The sequence below is a fragment of the Odontesthes bonariensis genome, chromosome 18, assembly GCF_027942865.1.
Source record: "Odontesthes bonariensis isolate fOdoBon6 chromosome 18, fOdoBon6.hap1, whole genome shotgun sequence".
Taxonomy (NCBI): domain Eukaryota; kingdom Metazoa; phylum Chordata; class Actinopteri; order Atheriniformes; family Atherinopsidae; genus Odontesthes; species Odontesthes bonariensis.
Genome location: NC_134523.1, coordinates 9664582 through 9677784, shown reverse-complemented (window position 1 = coordinate 9677784; position 13203 = coordinate 9664582). Strand labels below are relative to the sequence as shown.

The 13203-nt window shown below is 42.3% G+C and overlaps 1 protein-coding gene across 1 annotated transcript; it reads left to right on the top strand.

Moving 5' to 3' along the window:
• The first annotated feature begins 3881 nt into the window (after positions 1-3881).
• igf2bp3 (insulin-like growth factor 2 mRNA binding protein 3) lies at positions 3882-10986 on the top strand. Its single transcript, XM_075450351.1, has 4 exons — positions 3882-4401; positions 5326-5386; positions 10458-10506; positions 10969-10986. Exons 1-4 carry the CDS (start codon positions 4227-4229, stop codon positions 10984-10986), a joined length of 303 nt encoding a protein of 100 aa, XP_075306466.1. The 5' UTR covers positions 3882-4226.
• Positions 10987-13203: the final 2217 nt, after the last annotated feature.

Below are 13203 nucleotides of genomic sequence, written 5' to 3'. Positions count from 1 at the left end.
CCACAGCAGAATCTGAGGAGAAAACACGTCCACTCTTCACTTTTTCTTCTCCTCCCCCCACTCTACCTCTACTTTTTTTTTGGAGCCTGCATGAAAGCACTCTCTGGGAATAGAAAACATATGTCTGGACCAAAAATAGTTGCATGAACATCGAGATTGTTTGCATCAGTTAATGTTGCTGGAAGGCTCTCCTCAACATGGCGTTCACCCCTGTGTTTCCTGACTGTCCGAAGCGGTCAGCCACTGGGTTTAATGGTGAAAACTCAAGTGGAGAGAAAACATTGGAAAAGATTGGAATCGCCAACGATCATTGAAATAAACTTAAAAAATAATAACAATAAAGCAATCTCACCGGAGAACAGAATCCCTGGATTCACTGTAGCTTAATAGGGTTTGTGAAAGAGCCTGACGCTTGGCGACGTATGTCTTGGAATGAGGCCAACAACAGCTCAAAGTTGGGCTATAAGATGCGTTGAGCTTAAACAATCTACCTCCCCTCTCTTCTCTTGGTCTTCCCTTCTGGAATTATCCAGCACTGTGTTTAAACAGGTCGATTTGGTCACCCTGCACTGATATTAAACGCACCAATCTTCCCACATAGGGTGCCGTCTACACTGAAACTTTATGTCAGTTTGCCCCCTATGGAATTTGTCCATAGCGAGGAGTCCTGAACCTCGGGGGCGGGGAGACTTTCTGTACATTCCTCAGCGATACATTCACAACTCCTCCTGCAGAGCCAGCAACCACACGCACTCACACAGAGAGGGTCAGACTGCAGCCATGCATCAGTTCATTTAAGCCGACAGAGCCAGGCGGAGGACTCACATGGCTGCTGCCTCTATACATCCAGTAGCCACACAAAAAGCACCATCTGTTAAGACACAGTTCAGCAGGCAAGAGGAGGTTCACACCGAGCACTTCCGAGTGCGTGTCGTTATAGCATTCGCGGTGGCCATCAAGAGAGTCAAATAAATTGTGTTGTAAATAAAAAAAATGTATAAACCGAGCTAAGCCAAAGGAAAGCGCACAAGCCCTGTGAATTCCTCATAAAGGTCCATGCAGAATGAACATGTTCATTTCCCCACCGATTTAAAAGTTATTAAGAAACTTTTCAGGAATTGAAACTTTCGGAAAAATTAGAAAACAACCAAAAGTCGTTAGGGAGTTGTTCTGGGGCAGTTTTTTAAGCTCTATATTTTATTCTCTTTTCACTTAACCTAGCTGTGTGGGTGTCCCATAGATGTAACTCGAGCATAAACTTCCTGAAATGTTGAGAACCGTTAGAAAAAGCGCCTCGGATATGGTAATCGTTTCGTGTTTCGTTACATTTTTCTGCTTTATGACAAAGCCGAGCAAAGGAAACCTGGGGAGAAATGTATAATTGGCGCGCTGATTCATATAGAATTGTCGAACTGGGGAGCCAATGAATGAGCGCGCTGAGGCCGAGCCAGCAGCAGAAGTACGGAACAAGTCTGCCGCTCTCTGATTGGTCAGGGCGCACGGCCAATCAGAGAGCTATGTGTGTTTGCTCAGCAGCAGAGGAGTAACCCACTGAAACTGCCATGGCCCCAGTCATAGCCAGTGGCTGGAGGGCCCACTAAACTAACACTCTCTTTGTAACCTGCTTTACATGAGCATGCACACCTACAGACCCGTTCATTAGCAAACACAGCGGCGACACAAAACGATCATCCCAACTCAAAGTAAATCTGTCAGTACTGGCAGATGCAAGGCTGCAGGCAACGACAGCCTAAACTAAACTTACTTTTCCAAACTTTTCAAACTGATACAGCTAAAGCTCTTTTAGGATGGACGCTGGAATAAAACAAACAAACAACCTATTTGGCTTAGAAGACCATGAGGTCAAAGTTAATGTTGTGTAACTCCTTATAGTAACCATATAAAAAACAAGTTCTGGCTGATTTTAATCATACCCTATCCATAGCACCATTTTTGCAATGTATAATGTCCCCATTTATACCAACATATAATGCTAGTAGCAACTGCCAGTACTAAGTTCTGTGTATTGAGCACATGTAAACAATGTCTCACACTTCCGCAAACTCAGATAACATGAATATGGTAAATTTATGGTAAATCCCAGTGGTCAGTTTTTATCAAAATCTAAAATATTCTATGCAAGTGTTATGTTCATGATAAAGTTGAGTTTCTCTTAAATCTGTTTTAAAGAGGCACTTATTTGGGTCAGATGGCAACTGTTGTACGGCTGTCGCCAGCTGAAAGATGGCTGCAATATTTTGCTGGCCTAATTTTACCTTCACCAAGAGTGTTTGACTTAACAGAAACACCACTCTGTGTCATGCAGCGCAGTTCAACTGCACTACAAACTAGCCCCCCCCCCCCAAAATGCTACAACTGCTATGAAGATGAGGGTTACTGCATCCATATTTAGGATAGATATCAGAAACAGAATCTCTTTATTTGCAAAATGTACAACGTAAGGAATTTGACCTGGTCTAACAGTGCCACAGAACATTAAATAAAGGTTAACTTAGCAGAAACAAGTAAAAAAGAAGTTGTGCCTTTGAAAAAAAAAAATACAATTGAGGTGGGTAAAATAAGCTACTTTAGTTTGATTAATGACTAAACTTTAAGGGACAGAAGTCAATTGTCAGCTCAGATTCTGTGATAAATGTGACCCTTTGCACACATATTCCTCAGGGGGCCTCTGTTGTTAAAAAAACAACAACAACAACAACAAAAAAAAAACTCGCACAAGGTCTGCTCTGGCCCCATTTCAATCTTTCGCCACCAACAGGTAGGTCTATGGATTCTAGTCCCAATTTGACCTTTAAACACGAACATCAATTACAGAGTGACCTACGCGTGAAAAATTCACCCCGCCTTGTGATTTACAAAAAATCCTATTGACAGTTGTGTAATGTTTTGTAGTCCACACGTGACTGAATTAGTTATATGCCTTACATGGGACGCTAGGGGCAGATTAGTGTGGAAGACCCCTCCCTCCTTCAGTAAATTCAAATCCATGCTGGAGGTATAGAAGAAGAGGAGACTCGCCATGTGTGCTCGCTCCATATGGCTTCCTCGTTGCGCCCAAACTGCCTGAAAATATATTCAGAAAGGACACAAGTGGCGTGATAGCATCCACGTTGCTCGAAGATACCCTCTCAAATATTATTTTTGTGTAACCACGAGTAAATTTGGCCCGCTGTTGGACTTTGAGCTGTGGATCAGAGAGGGCATGGCTCCACGCTTGGTGGAGAAGATGGATGCCGTCATGTGGATAGTACGTGTCACTGCCACATTGCGTAAGGGCCCAAGAAGCGGTGCAGGGCCCTCCCAATTGGCAAAATATTTCAAATTAAATGTGCCCAATACGCAATTTAACAATATAGTGCAACATCATATATGAATGGCCCCACCCCCTTTTCTTTCAACTGTGTCATCAGTACAGCGCACTCAGCCTACAGCCGTGCGCTCCAGCCCCAGCAGTAACAGCGTCTCCCTCCTATGGGCGTGCGTGAGCGCACTGCCGTTTTACTATTTCTCAGCCGACCAATGAGAATCAAGGCTTTGCAGAGAAAGGCACAAGAATGTGATTCTAGTAAAGATACACTCGTTTCTCACGGAATCCCTTTACGCACATATCTCGCCAGGTCCCCCCCCCATCACCAATCCACTCTTCCCGTCCTTTTTTTCTTAACTCCCCTTTGCTGTCCCCACCCCAGATTCCCGTGCAATTTTCCCCAATCCCAAACACTTAATTGAGCAATTGGGATTCCTCACGTGTGGGCTGATTTGTAGTTTGAACACGTGGCTCATTCAAAAAAGCCGGAATAGCAGAGGATTTTTTTCCCTCCCCTTTCTTCTTCTTCTTCTAGGCTCCAGACTTAGAGGCGGGCGCCAGCCTTACCGTGTGTGACATTCTCTGTCTCTTTGCCAAGGGGTTTGGAGGAAGACACAAAGTAGTTTCTCCTCCTTTTCACCCAGCCCGCCATCGTTTGGAGACACGAGATTAATAATTGAGCATTTATTTATTGCGCGATATAGACAGAGGGGCGAGGGAGCGCAAACGCACTGTGAGGCTGCCAGTTTAAATCTATCTGTGGCTTGAACGACCGGGAAGCACGCCACAGCCACTCCGTAGTAGTAGGCGATTTGGGCTACTCCAAACTCTGCACATCCGTGAGAGCAAATAACTGTCTCTCCCTCAGCGCAAAGATTGTCCCTTTTCCGCGTAGAACATGAATAAGCTGTACATTGGCAACGTGAGCGCAGAGGCGAGCGAGGAGGACTTCGAAACTATCTTTGAACAGTGGAAGATTCCGCACAGTGGTCCATTTCTTGTTAAAACTGGCTATGCGTTTGTGGATTGCCCGGACGAGAAGGCTGCAATGAGGGCCATCGATGTTCTTTCAGGTGAGAAATTTTAAGCTCCCAAAATAGTGTATTTTAAAAAATACGCAAGAACTGCTGCAATTGACGAGATTGCCTTACTTTCAGGGCCCCTAAGAGAAATGCATGTAGTCCTGTAGGGTGGGGGTGTATCCAGCGTTTCTTTCTCTCACACAACCTTTACTTGGCCTTTTGACACTATGGGTTCAGACAAATGGCTTCCAGTAGGTTTGGGTGAAATTCTGCCTAGGTAATATCACTGTGTGTAGCTTGATTAAATGGTCGAGTAAACACAATCATGAGGATACCAAGGCTTTATTGTATGTGCCGTTCAGGGCAGCGGGGCGATAGGCAGCAAAGCTGTGAACGCCGTGAAGTGAACCTTATTGTGAGCTTACTTTGGTACGATTGGGAGCAGTGTGTTGCTGCTGCTTTTTTTTTTTGTTTGTTTGTTTCCAGTTTCAATTTAAATTTGCTCTCTTAAGGTTTCAAAGTGGCTCTCTCCTGTTTCCACAGCTCACTACATGGTGAAGCCATTTCGCCTGACACACCAGGTGGTTTAATTGTGTTGGTTATATGTAGGCCAGCTAACTGAGCACACCACAATTTGCTTTTGTGTGTTTTGTTTAATGTCGTCTCAGAGTTTAATAAATTAAAGTTAAGTCTGCATACAAGGAACACGTACCAATTTAGCCCAACTTTTATAATTTTACGAATTGGGCTAACATCAGGCACAGTTGTATCCTCGTGCTATTTGTGGCTCGCACACTCCGAACGATTTATGTTTAAATCCACACCGGTATGTTCACGTCTGCCTTTTTTTTTTTTTTGTTTAAAAGCACTGTTTACAAACTCGGTAAACGCCAACCTTACATTTGACACAACACGAGGAGGCCTGTGTGAGAGGTCATAAGCATAAAAATAAAATGATTGTATTTTGTGTTGTAGGTAAAGTTGAACTTCACGGGAAAGTTCTCGAAGTGGAGCACTCGGTCCCTAAACGTCAAAGGTAGGTCAAGTTTTATTAACTAGTCTTGGTTCAACTTGTGGGAGCTCCATCCCCCCCCACCTCAATGTAGCCATTTTCTACATTAGCATTTTTTTTTTTTTTTTTTTAAATACATTTTTTTTCAAGAGAACGTGTGCGCTTGGTTTTGCTGTTTAGCGTTTAATTTAGTAGAGTTGTTTTTTTGTTTTGTTTTTAAACCTCATGTTTGGTTAATGGAGTGTTTTCTTCCTGAACGCTCTAGGTCAAATATAAGGGGCGTATGGTGGTGAACTGTAGCCTACTCCCTCCACTCGCCATGACAGTAGAGGGCTAAAGCTGGTGTACGTTTAAGTTCATTTAGCACATGCTCGTACATATCTCATTCGCACAGCCATCATTGTTGTTCTTAGCATACGTACAGCGCCTAATAGCCGAGCTCGGAGCGGCTGATAAACTACTGAGTGTGCAGGCTTAAATGTGTCAAGAGTGGGTGCAGGCTTGATTTGAGGCGTACAGGCCTTGTGGAGTCGTCCATTTGAGAAGGATCTGCCCGTCATTCTCCCTGCCTGCCCTGCGCTTCCGCCCTCCTCAGCACATTGTGCTGCCTTTGCATGAGATGGACTCCCAAACGCGAGGGAATGGGAGGCTTGGAGCCCAAGTCACGAAAACCCTCGCTGTTTAAGTTAGACCCCCACTTACCTAACTGGGAGGTTGTTTCAGTGCTAAAAGGTGTCAAATAAATTATCTGCGTGTGTGTAATCTGCGCTGCGGACGTGAAATGCAGGGAGTTGAAGACATTGCGTGCGTAATTTGCAACGAGGCAATTTGCTCACCTTCAGTCCATTATTTTAACTAAATTAAAGGTTAATTGATTATAGGTACAATAATCTGTAAGGTGTGTTATATATATTAAAATATATTTCGTGCCTCAGTACGGGAAAGTGGTATTTGACTCAAAATATGGTGCCACATTTGACATCAAAGCAATGGCGAAAGACGTCGACTTTTAGGCTGTTAAGCGTGGCTCAAATTAATTTAGAAACTGCTTGGATGTATATAGCCTATATGTGTGTGTGTGTGTGTGTGTATATATATAAAATGGAGCATAAAGATTAAAAATTTGAGATGTTGACGTGGGATTTATTTTCCTTTTGAACATGATAAAAGCTTTTCGTGGCAGCTGGTGGGCGATTGTTTTTTTTTCATTGTAGCGTGAATAAATGAACCAGCAGAGGTCAATATGAATTTTTTGCAGTAAAATCTCAACACCTTCCTCAAAGTGCTCCTCATCAGAACAAATTTGTGACGTCGCTGTCTTTCACTGCAGCCTGTAGTGTTGGCTATGGCAGCAACGGAGTCGAGTTTCAGCCATACTTTAAAAGGGGAGGAAAACGAGTAAAACGTGCCCTCCCTGTACAACATGGAACATAACCGTAGTCATTGAGAACAGTACTGACTCAGACGTGTACACTGGGGGGCCCCTCTGTGCATTCCAACCCTGCAGATTTCAGATGGAGGCTTGGCCAATCACCATAGCTTAACCTTTGAACTCATCAGGAAGGGGAAGTGCCAAAGCAGACGGGGATCAAGATGGGGTGGCTACATTGTGGGGTTCATAAAGATAGGAATGTGTAGAGTGACATGCCGAAGAGTGTGGTGTTTCTCTCCGGGCAAAATACACTCAGAAGATTTTAATTTAGGCTGCATTCCTCTGAATTGAACATAGCTGTGACTTTTTTTTTTTTAAGAAACGCCACGTAAATAAGTCTGCTACAGCCAGTAGTGACTTTTTAAAAATATTCATTTTATTTAAGGTAAATGCAGAAATATTGGCATAATTTAAATCCCATTGTCTATAGATGGCTGTTAATTTACATTCCACATCTACTTTTTTGCAAATGGATTTTTTTTTTTTTACACCCACTCATTGCGTAGTCTTGTGATTTTTACATATTCTGTGAGAAGCGTGTACATTTTTCAATGGGCAGAAGTCGAGCATTCATCTCAATCTAAGTGTATATACTTTTCAAACCCTACTCTCCACAGTGTACCTTTTTCCCTTTACTACTTTTCTTTTTCTGTCCCTCATTCAACCAAAAATGTTTAACTTTTTGGAGTAGCTGGACCATTTAAATTAATTTTTTTTTTTTTTTTTTCCACCTGGCAAACTCACCTTCACAACAGTCATTTCTGTGTGCACAGAATGAATGTCCTGGTTGAAATTATTCACCACGTAGGATAAATTGAGTACAAGGAAAGGCAGTTTGATCATCTTCTTCTGCACATGTGTCACTAGTACAGAAGAGAGAAAATGGTATGGCTGAATGAGGGGTGGCTCCATTTATGTGAGCAATAGGAAATGGCCAAATGTATTCTGTTCAAAGGTGTATGACTAATTTCTTTTTTTTTTTTTTTAAATAAAGTTTTTAAACCTAGTATTTTTCAGTGGGTGGTGTAAAGTATGAGTCTGTTTGGCTTCGTTTCTATATTTGTTTATAGATTTTTTTTTTTTTTATTTTATTTTATTTTTTTTAATTTTTTTTTTTTTTTTGTTATGAAAGCCATTTTCAAAAATGTGTAGACTGGGTATGGATTGTTTAGAGAAGTGGCTCGATTCTTAAATTAATTCTGGGTCATGGGGTCAATGTGGGGCCCCACCTGCACACACACACACACACACACAAAACTGTTTTGGGGAGACGGCTTGGGAGGCCCAACTTTGAATGTGGCCCCATGATTCAGTCGGACTGAAGGAAAAGTTCTTTAAAAAAAAAAATAATAATTTGTGTGCAATGAGACAAAGTTGGGTTCTAATTGATATCCAACATAATTTCAACTTATCCAAATGCAATCATGAGTTCTGCTTCTTGGGTGCAGTGTGTATGGAAGGTCTGAAGTAGACGGTGGAACTGAGACTAGGTTCAGTCATTCAGTACCTCTGTGTAGTCAATGGCTGTGGATGGGCAGCGAGTTCTTCAGTGTGGGTGATTAAGAAATGGAGATGGAATACAGGTGATGTGCTTGTTGCTTAACTTGTGAACCCTTGTGTGTGTGAATGCATGCAAAGACTCCGCTATGCAGGCCCATATGTCTCACCCAGGCGGCTGAGGACAAATATGTAGAATGTCCATTTTGAAAGTAAATAAGGAGACTGGCCTCCTCCTGGCCATCACATGATAAGCTAGCCCCAGTAACTCCTGGGCCTCCCCTCTATCCTATCCCCTCCCACTTTTAACCCTGCTCTACATGTTCCTGTCAGTGGACTTGCCAGTGTCCATGGCAACAGGGCCCCACCCCCACAGGGCAGAGAGGGCCCTTGTTACCCTTGCCTGAAACAGGGCTACCCCCCACTGTCCATACCACTCCCCACACATACACGCACTTCCCCAAATCAAAGACTGAGACCAGGAATGTATACCACCCACAACCCCCACCTCACCATATACCCTGTGTTTCTTTCTGTGTGTGTGGAGCTATAGGTTAATCCGACTGGAAGTACTTTGTGCATTTGCACATTTCGCATGGTGTTCCCACCGCAATGCAGGGCATACAGAATGAGTGGGGAGAAGGGGGCTGGATCAGCCAGGAATGGCACAGTGGGCCGGAAAGGGTTGAAATTCCTGTTGGAAGTTATTTTGGAATTTTCTTTACAATTTGTCCATTTAGAATTTCGTGGTTTCCTAATGTCCTATTTTGTTACATTGAGCAACTGTTAGCTTGAATATGTGCAGTGGCAATGCTAAGGAATTGCAAATATTGTGGTCCATGTTGCACACATGCACTGCACTTTGTTTTGTATGACACAATACATTTTTTTGTTTCATATTCTTTACATTTTTTTTGTATTCATTTGACATCATGACAAAGGGTTAATTGGGGCCTCTGAGGTCCATTTTAGATTTCAAAACAGCCATTAACAGTAAAGAAGTCAGTACAAGTAGGTGTCACTTCAGTGAAGTTGAGCTTTAGGAAAAATGTGTGCAGTGTGACTAAAGGATTTTACACTTGCTACAAAAAATAGCTGATCACAACTTTGAATGAGGTGTGCATATGTTGTGTGAGTGTAGATAATGGAAATCAGTTTGGGTCAAGGTTTGATTCTTTGTGTTTGTACTTTAGCTTGTACTCATATGTACATTTTGTTCCTTTAGGTCTATGTGTTAGGAGGCAGTGGACTTTGGAGTGGCCTGTGCTTTCCTAACTTAAACCTTTTTTTTTTTCTTTTTATACAACCACCACATGCAGGCAGACACTTGTGAAATTCTCCCATTGATAGCCTTTGTACTCGTGCTGTTGTACACAAAACTGATGAAATGGAGAATCCTAATGCTAAAGGAATGAATTGGGGATTTCTGTACTTGTTTCTGGTGACAGAGCACAGCAGTACCATTGTAACCGCTAGTCTCCACTTGCTTCAGCTGTATGCACGTTCTCGGTGAAAAAGCATGTGACTTGACTTTTTTTTTTTTTTTGTTTTGTTTTTTTTGTGAACCAGCTAGCTAAGATTTCTGTTTGTTTCTGAAGGCCTGTTGAACCCCCCCCTCTAATTTTTGATACAACAGCTGGCTGCTCCTGGACAAATGTCTATTTGGGCTGAAAGGAGTGGGCCTGAGCCATACAGCGGTTGAAGCATCTTAATTCAGTACTACAGAGCACAAGCTTTACCCAAAGTGTGTAGACAAACTCTAATATGGGATCTTTTTCCAATTTTCAGTCCCTCTTGCTTCTGCTCTGAATTCCACTTCAATGTGCTGGTTTTCTTCCCCATCTCACTCTTTGTGCTCTGTGTCACACAATTGATGTTGGAGAAGGAAGGGCGTGGCGGTGTGGCCTTTATTTATTTTATAAAAGCTTAATTCAGATTTTGAGCACCCTCAACTAACTTTAAATACAGAAGTAAATTTGTGTCACAGTCCACCTGAGTGGGGAATAGAGGTGTTGTCTGTGTGGATGGCAGCAAGATGTGTGCAGTTAATAAATAAATAAATAAAAAAAATAATTTGTATCCTAGTGCTCTTTGTATTGACTATTGTCTTTATCCCCTCTTCTCTCCCAACAATTTCTTTCCCCACCCTCTTCCTCGTATCTCCAGGAGCTGTAAGCTGCAGATCAGGAACATCCCGCCTCACATGCAGTGGGAGGTGAGTGCTAACGGGCTGCTAACCATTTCAAGGGTGGGCCGTCATGGGGCAGCCCAACTGGGCTCTTATTTGGTGGCCACTGGCGTTGCCTTGCCTCCCTTTTGATTTCAACTGAGCATGAACTTGATGATTTATTTGACCAGGGCTGCAGCTTGGGTTGGCAGGAAGGTGGCCGAAGGTTGGATCAGAAAGGATGTCTCTGGAGTAGAGAGTTTGAAGATGGCAAAGATTTAATTGTATTTTGTACAATATTAATTGACACTGGCGCTTTGAAGCTCATGACAAGTGTTTGGAAAAAGATTATTTAGAGCAAAGTCCTCCTGATGGCGCTTAATTGTTGTAGTATTAATCCCATGGGTTTTGGCTACCTTTGAGATGCGTAAAAACGAAGGGATTGTTAAGGTTGCTGGTTCTTGTGGTAAAATTAGAGTGCAATGTGACTTAATTGTTCTTTCAACACAGATCACATTTGCTTATTGAAGATTTTTCACATGATGTGCCCCCCTTGGTAAGAATCCGAAAGTGTTGTCATTAAAGGTTGTGACATGTTCTTGTGATGTATCTTTGCTTTACATTTTGCAAGAGTCTGTTTTCCAGCAGTTGTTTAGATTCATGTCTTCCAAAAGTCTAAAAATGGTGAATTTTAAATAACAGTCGGGTATAAGTTTCAGTGGCATGCAAATGGACTAATTAAAATCAGCATTTTTACACTTTAATGCAAGCCTTTGCGGGATCCTTCAAATAAATTAATATAGTTTGTCTGGTTTCGAGTCTCATAATGGTTATTCAATTTCAGTGAAATTTAAGGACATGGTTGTGATGGAGCATACGTCATTTTCTTACCTTTTTTTTTTAAAGCGGACTCAAATTTCCCTGAATTGCTCATACTGATAATGTGACTTGCAAAAGTATAGTCTTGTTGGGCTGTTGCTCACAAACTGATTTTCTGATGTCCGACACTTCCTACAAAATTCATTCTTAAAACATGCTCTCCCATTTAAAAAAAAAAAAAAAAAAAAAAAAAAAAAAGGGGAAAAAAAAAATGTGCACAGCTCTTCCAACATGGGGAACTTAAACTTTGAATTATTTGGTATTATGTGGATTTTAAGCCTTAAAGTCAACCTTTGCATTTTAGGCAAAAATTGTCTCCACAGATTTTGAGAATCTTTTAATTTGATCATTTGAAACTCTTTGGTTGTGTAAATTTATTGGAGATTTCTACAGAGGATTTTAAACTGAGTTGAAGCAGTTCAATGGTAACTTTTCCTTTTTTAAAAGGTTGACATGCAGAAAAGCTGTCACAGCCATTCAAATACTGTATATAAGTTGAAATAGCGAGCTATAACATGAAGAGATTTCATGGTCGGTATCTAATTAATGAAAATCCAGCGAGTGTTGGGCAGTTTTCTGCATGCCCTTCTCCCTCATTTTATGGCGTTAAACTCCTGTGTATTCAGTCTCCACCATTTATTCTGCCTGAATTATAATTTATCTGTGAGGACACATCTATTCATAATGGCTTTAAATGTATTTAAGTCTTTTAAGAGACAACTTTGAAAATGATTAAAATTGCCGTAAAGATATCTAAGAATTATTTGTAAAATTCTAAATCCCACTTGGGTCACGTGGAATTTCATGCAGCTTTACGTGACTTTCCTTTCCACCCCCACTTGTCTTTGTACAGGTTTAGCTGCGACATGTGCTTTCAGTGTTCAGTTTAATTTTCTGCTCCATAAACGCAAAGAAAGCCAAATGAAAATTTACTTTGTGTTGCACAATTGTGCAGTGATGGCCTTCTCCAATATCTTAAGCTTAATTCATAAGTTTTTATTTCAGCCATTTCACCAACTGATCAAATGGCTACAGACGAGCTCAGTTTTGTAATGCTGGCCTCGCTTTGCTTATGCACGCCCCTTAACTGCAGTTCCAGATCCACCCATGTCCTTAGCATATAGCGAGGCAGTTATTTGTTTTCTTGAAAGATGACATGGGGATCTCCCTCCTCCTCCCCTCATAGGGGGAAGGGGTCAGAAGAATTGAGGGACAAAGCAAAGTGAGATCTTTAGCAGCAAAGGCCTTGCATGTAGCTTACTGGGTAGATAAGACTATGGGTCATGGTGTGTAGCTCTACAGCAATAGCAGTGATGGTTGAGAGTAGTAGTGTGTTCACAAGCGGTGGATGGATGGGAGGGCCTGGGCCATTTCCCCTTCCCTTCCATGTGCGCTGATTCACAGAATGTGTAGCATGAACTCGTACCCCTCCCCCCCAGCTGCTGCTTCCTGCTGGAATGTACCCCACCCTTTCCTGAATGGCCTGGATTCCTATTGGCTAGGTTCAGTAGACTGACGGGCAGAGAAGCCAGCAGCCAACAAGGCCTGGCTTCAGGGAACTTGTAAGGGTGTGGGAGCAACCAATGATGGGGAGTGGAGATGGCAGAGAGGCGGGAGTATGTTTGGTTGGTGGTTTAGTAGAGCTGGGGGGGGGGGGGGCACTCTTGTTGGTTAGAAAGTGGGGTTGAGCTCTTGGGGGTGTGGCCTTGGGTTCAGCTGAGCATGGTCAGAAGTCCTAGCTTTGCCTAGAACCCTGCTCCCCCTCTCGCCCACATGTGACCACGTCTATAAATTTAAATCCTGTGCTCTCCAGATTTGGTTTGGGGCAACTCATCGCTTTCTTTAAAGGGTAGAATTAAAGCTGTA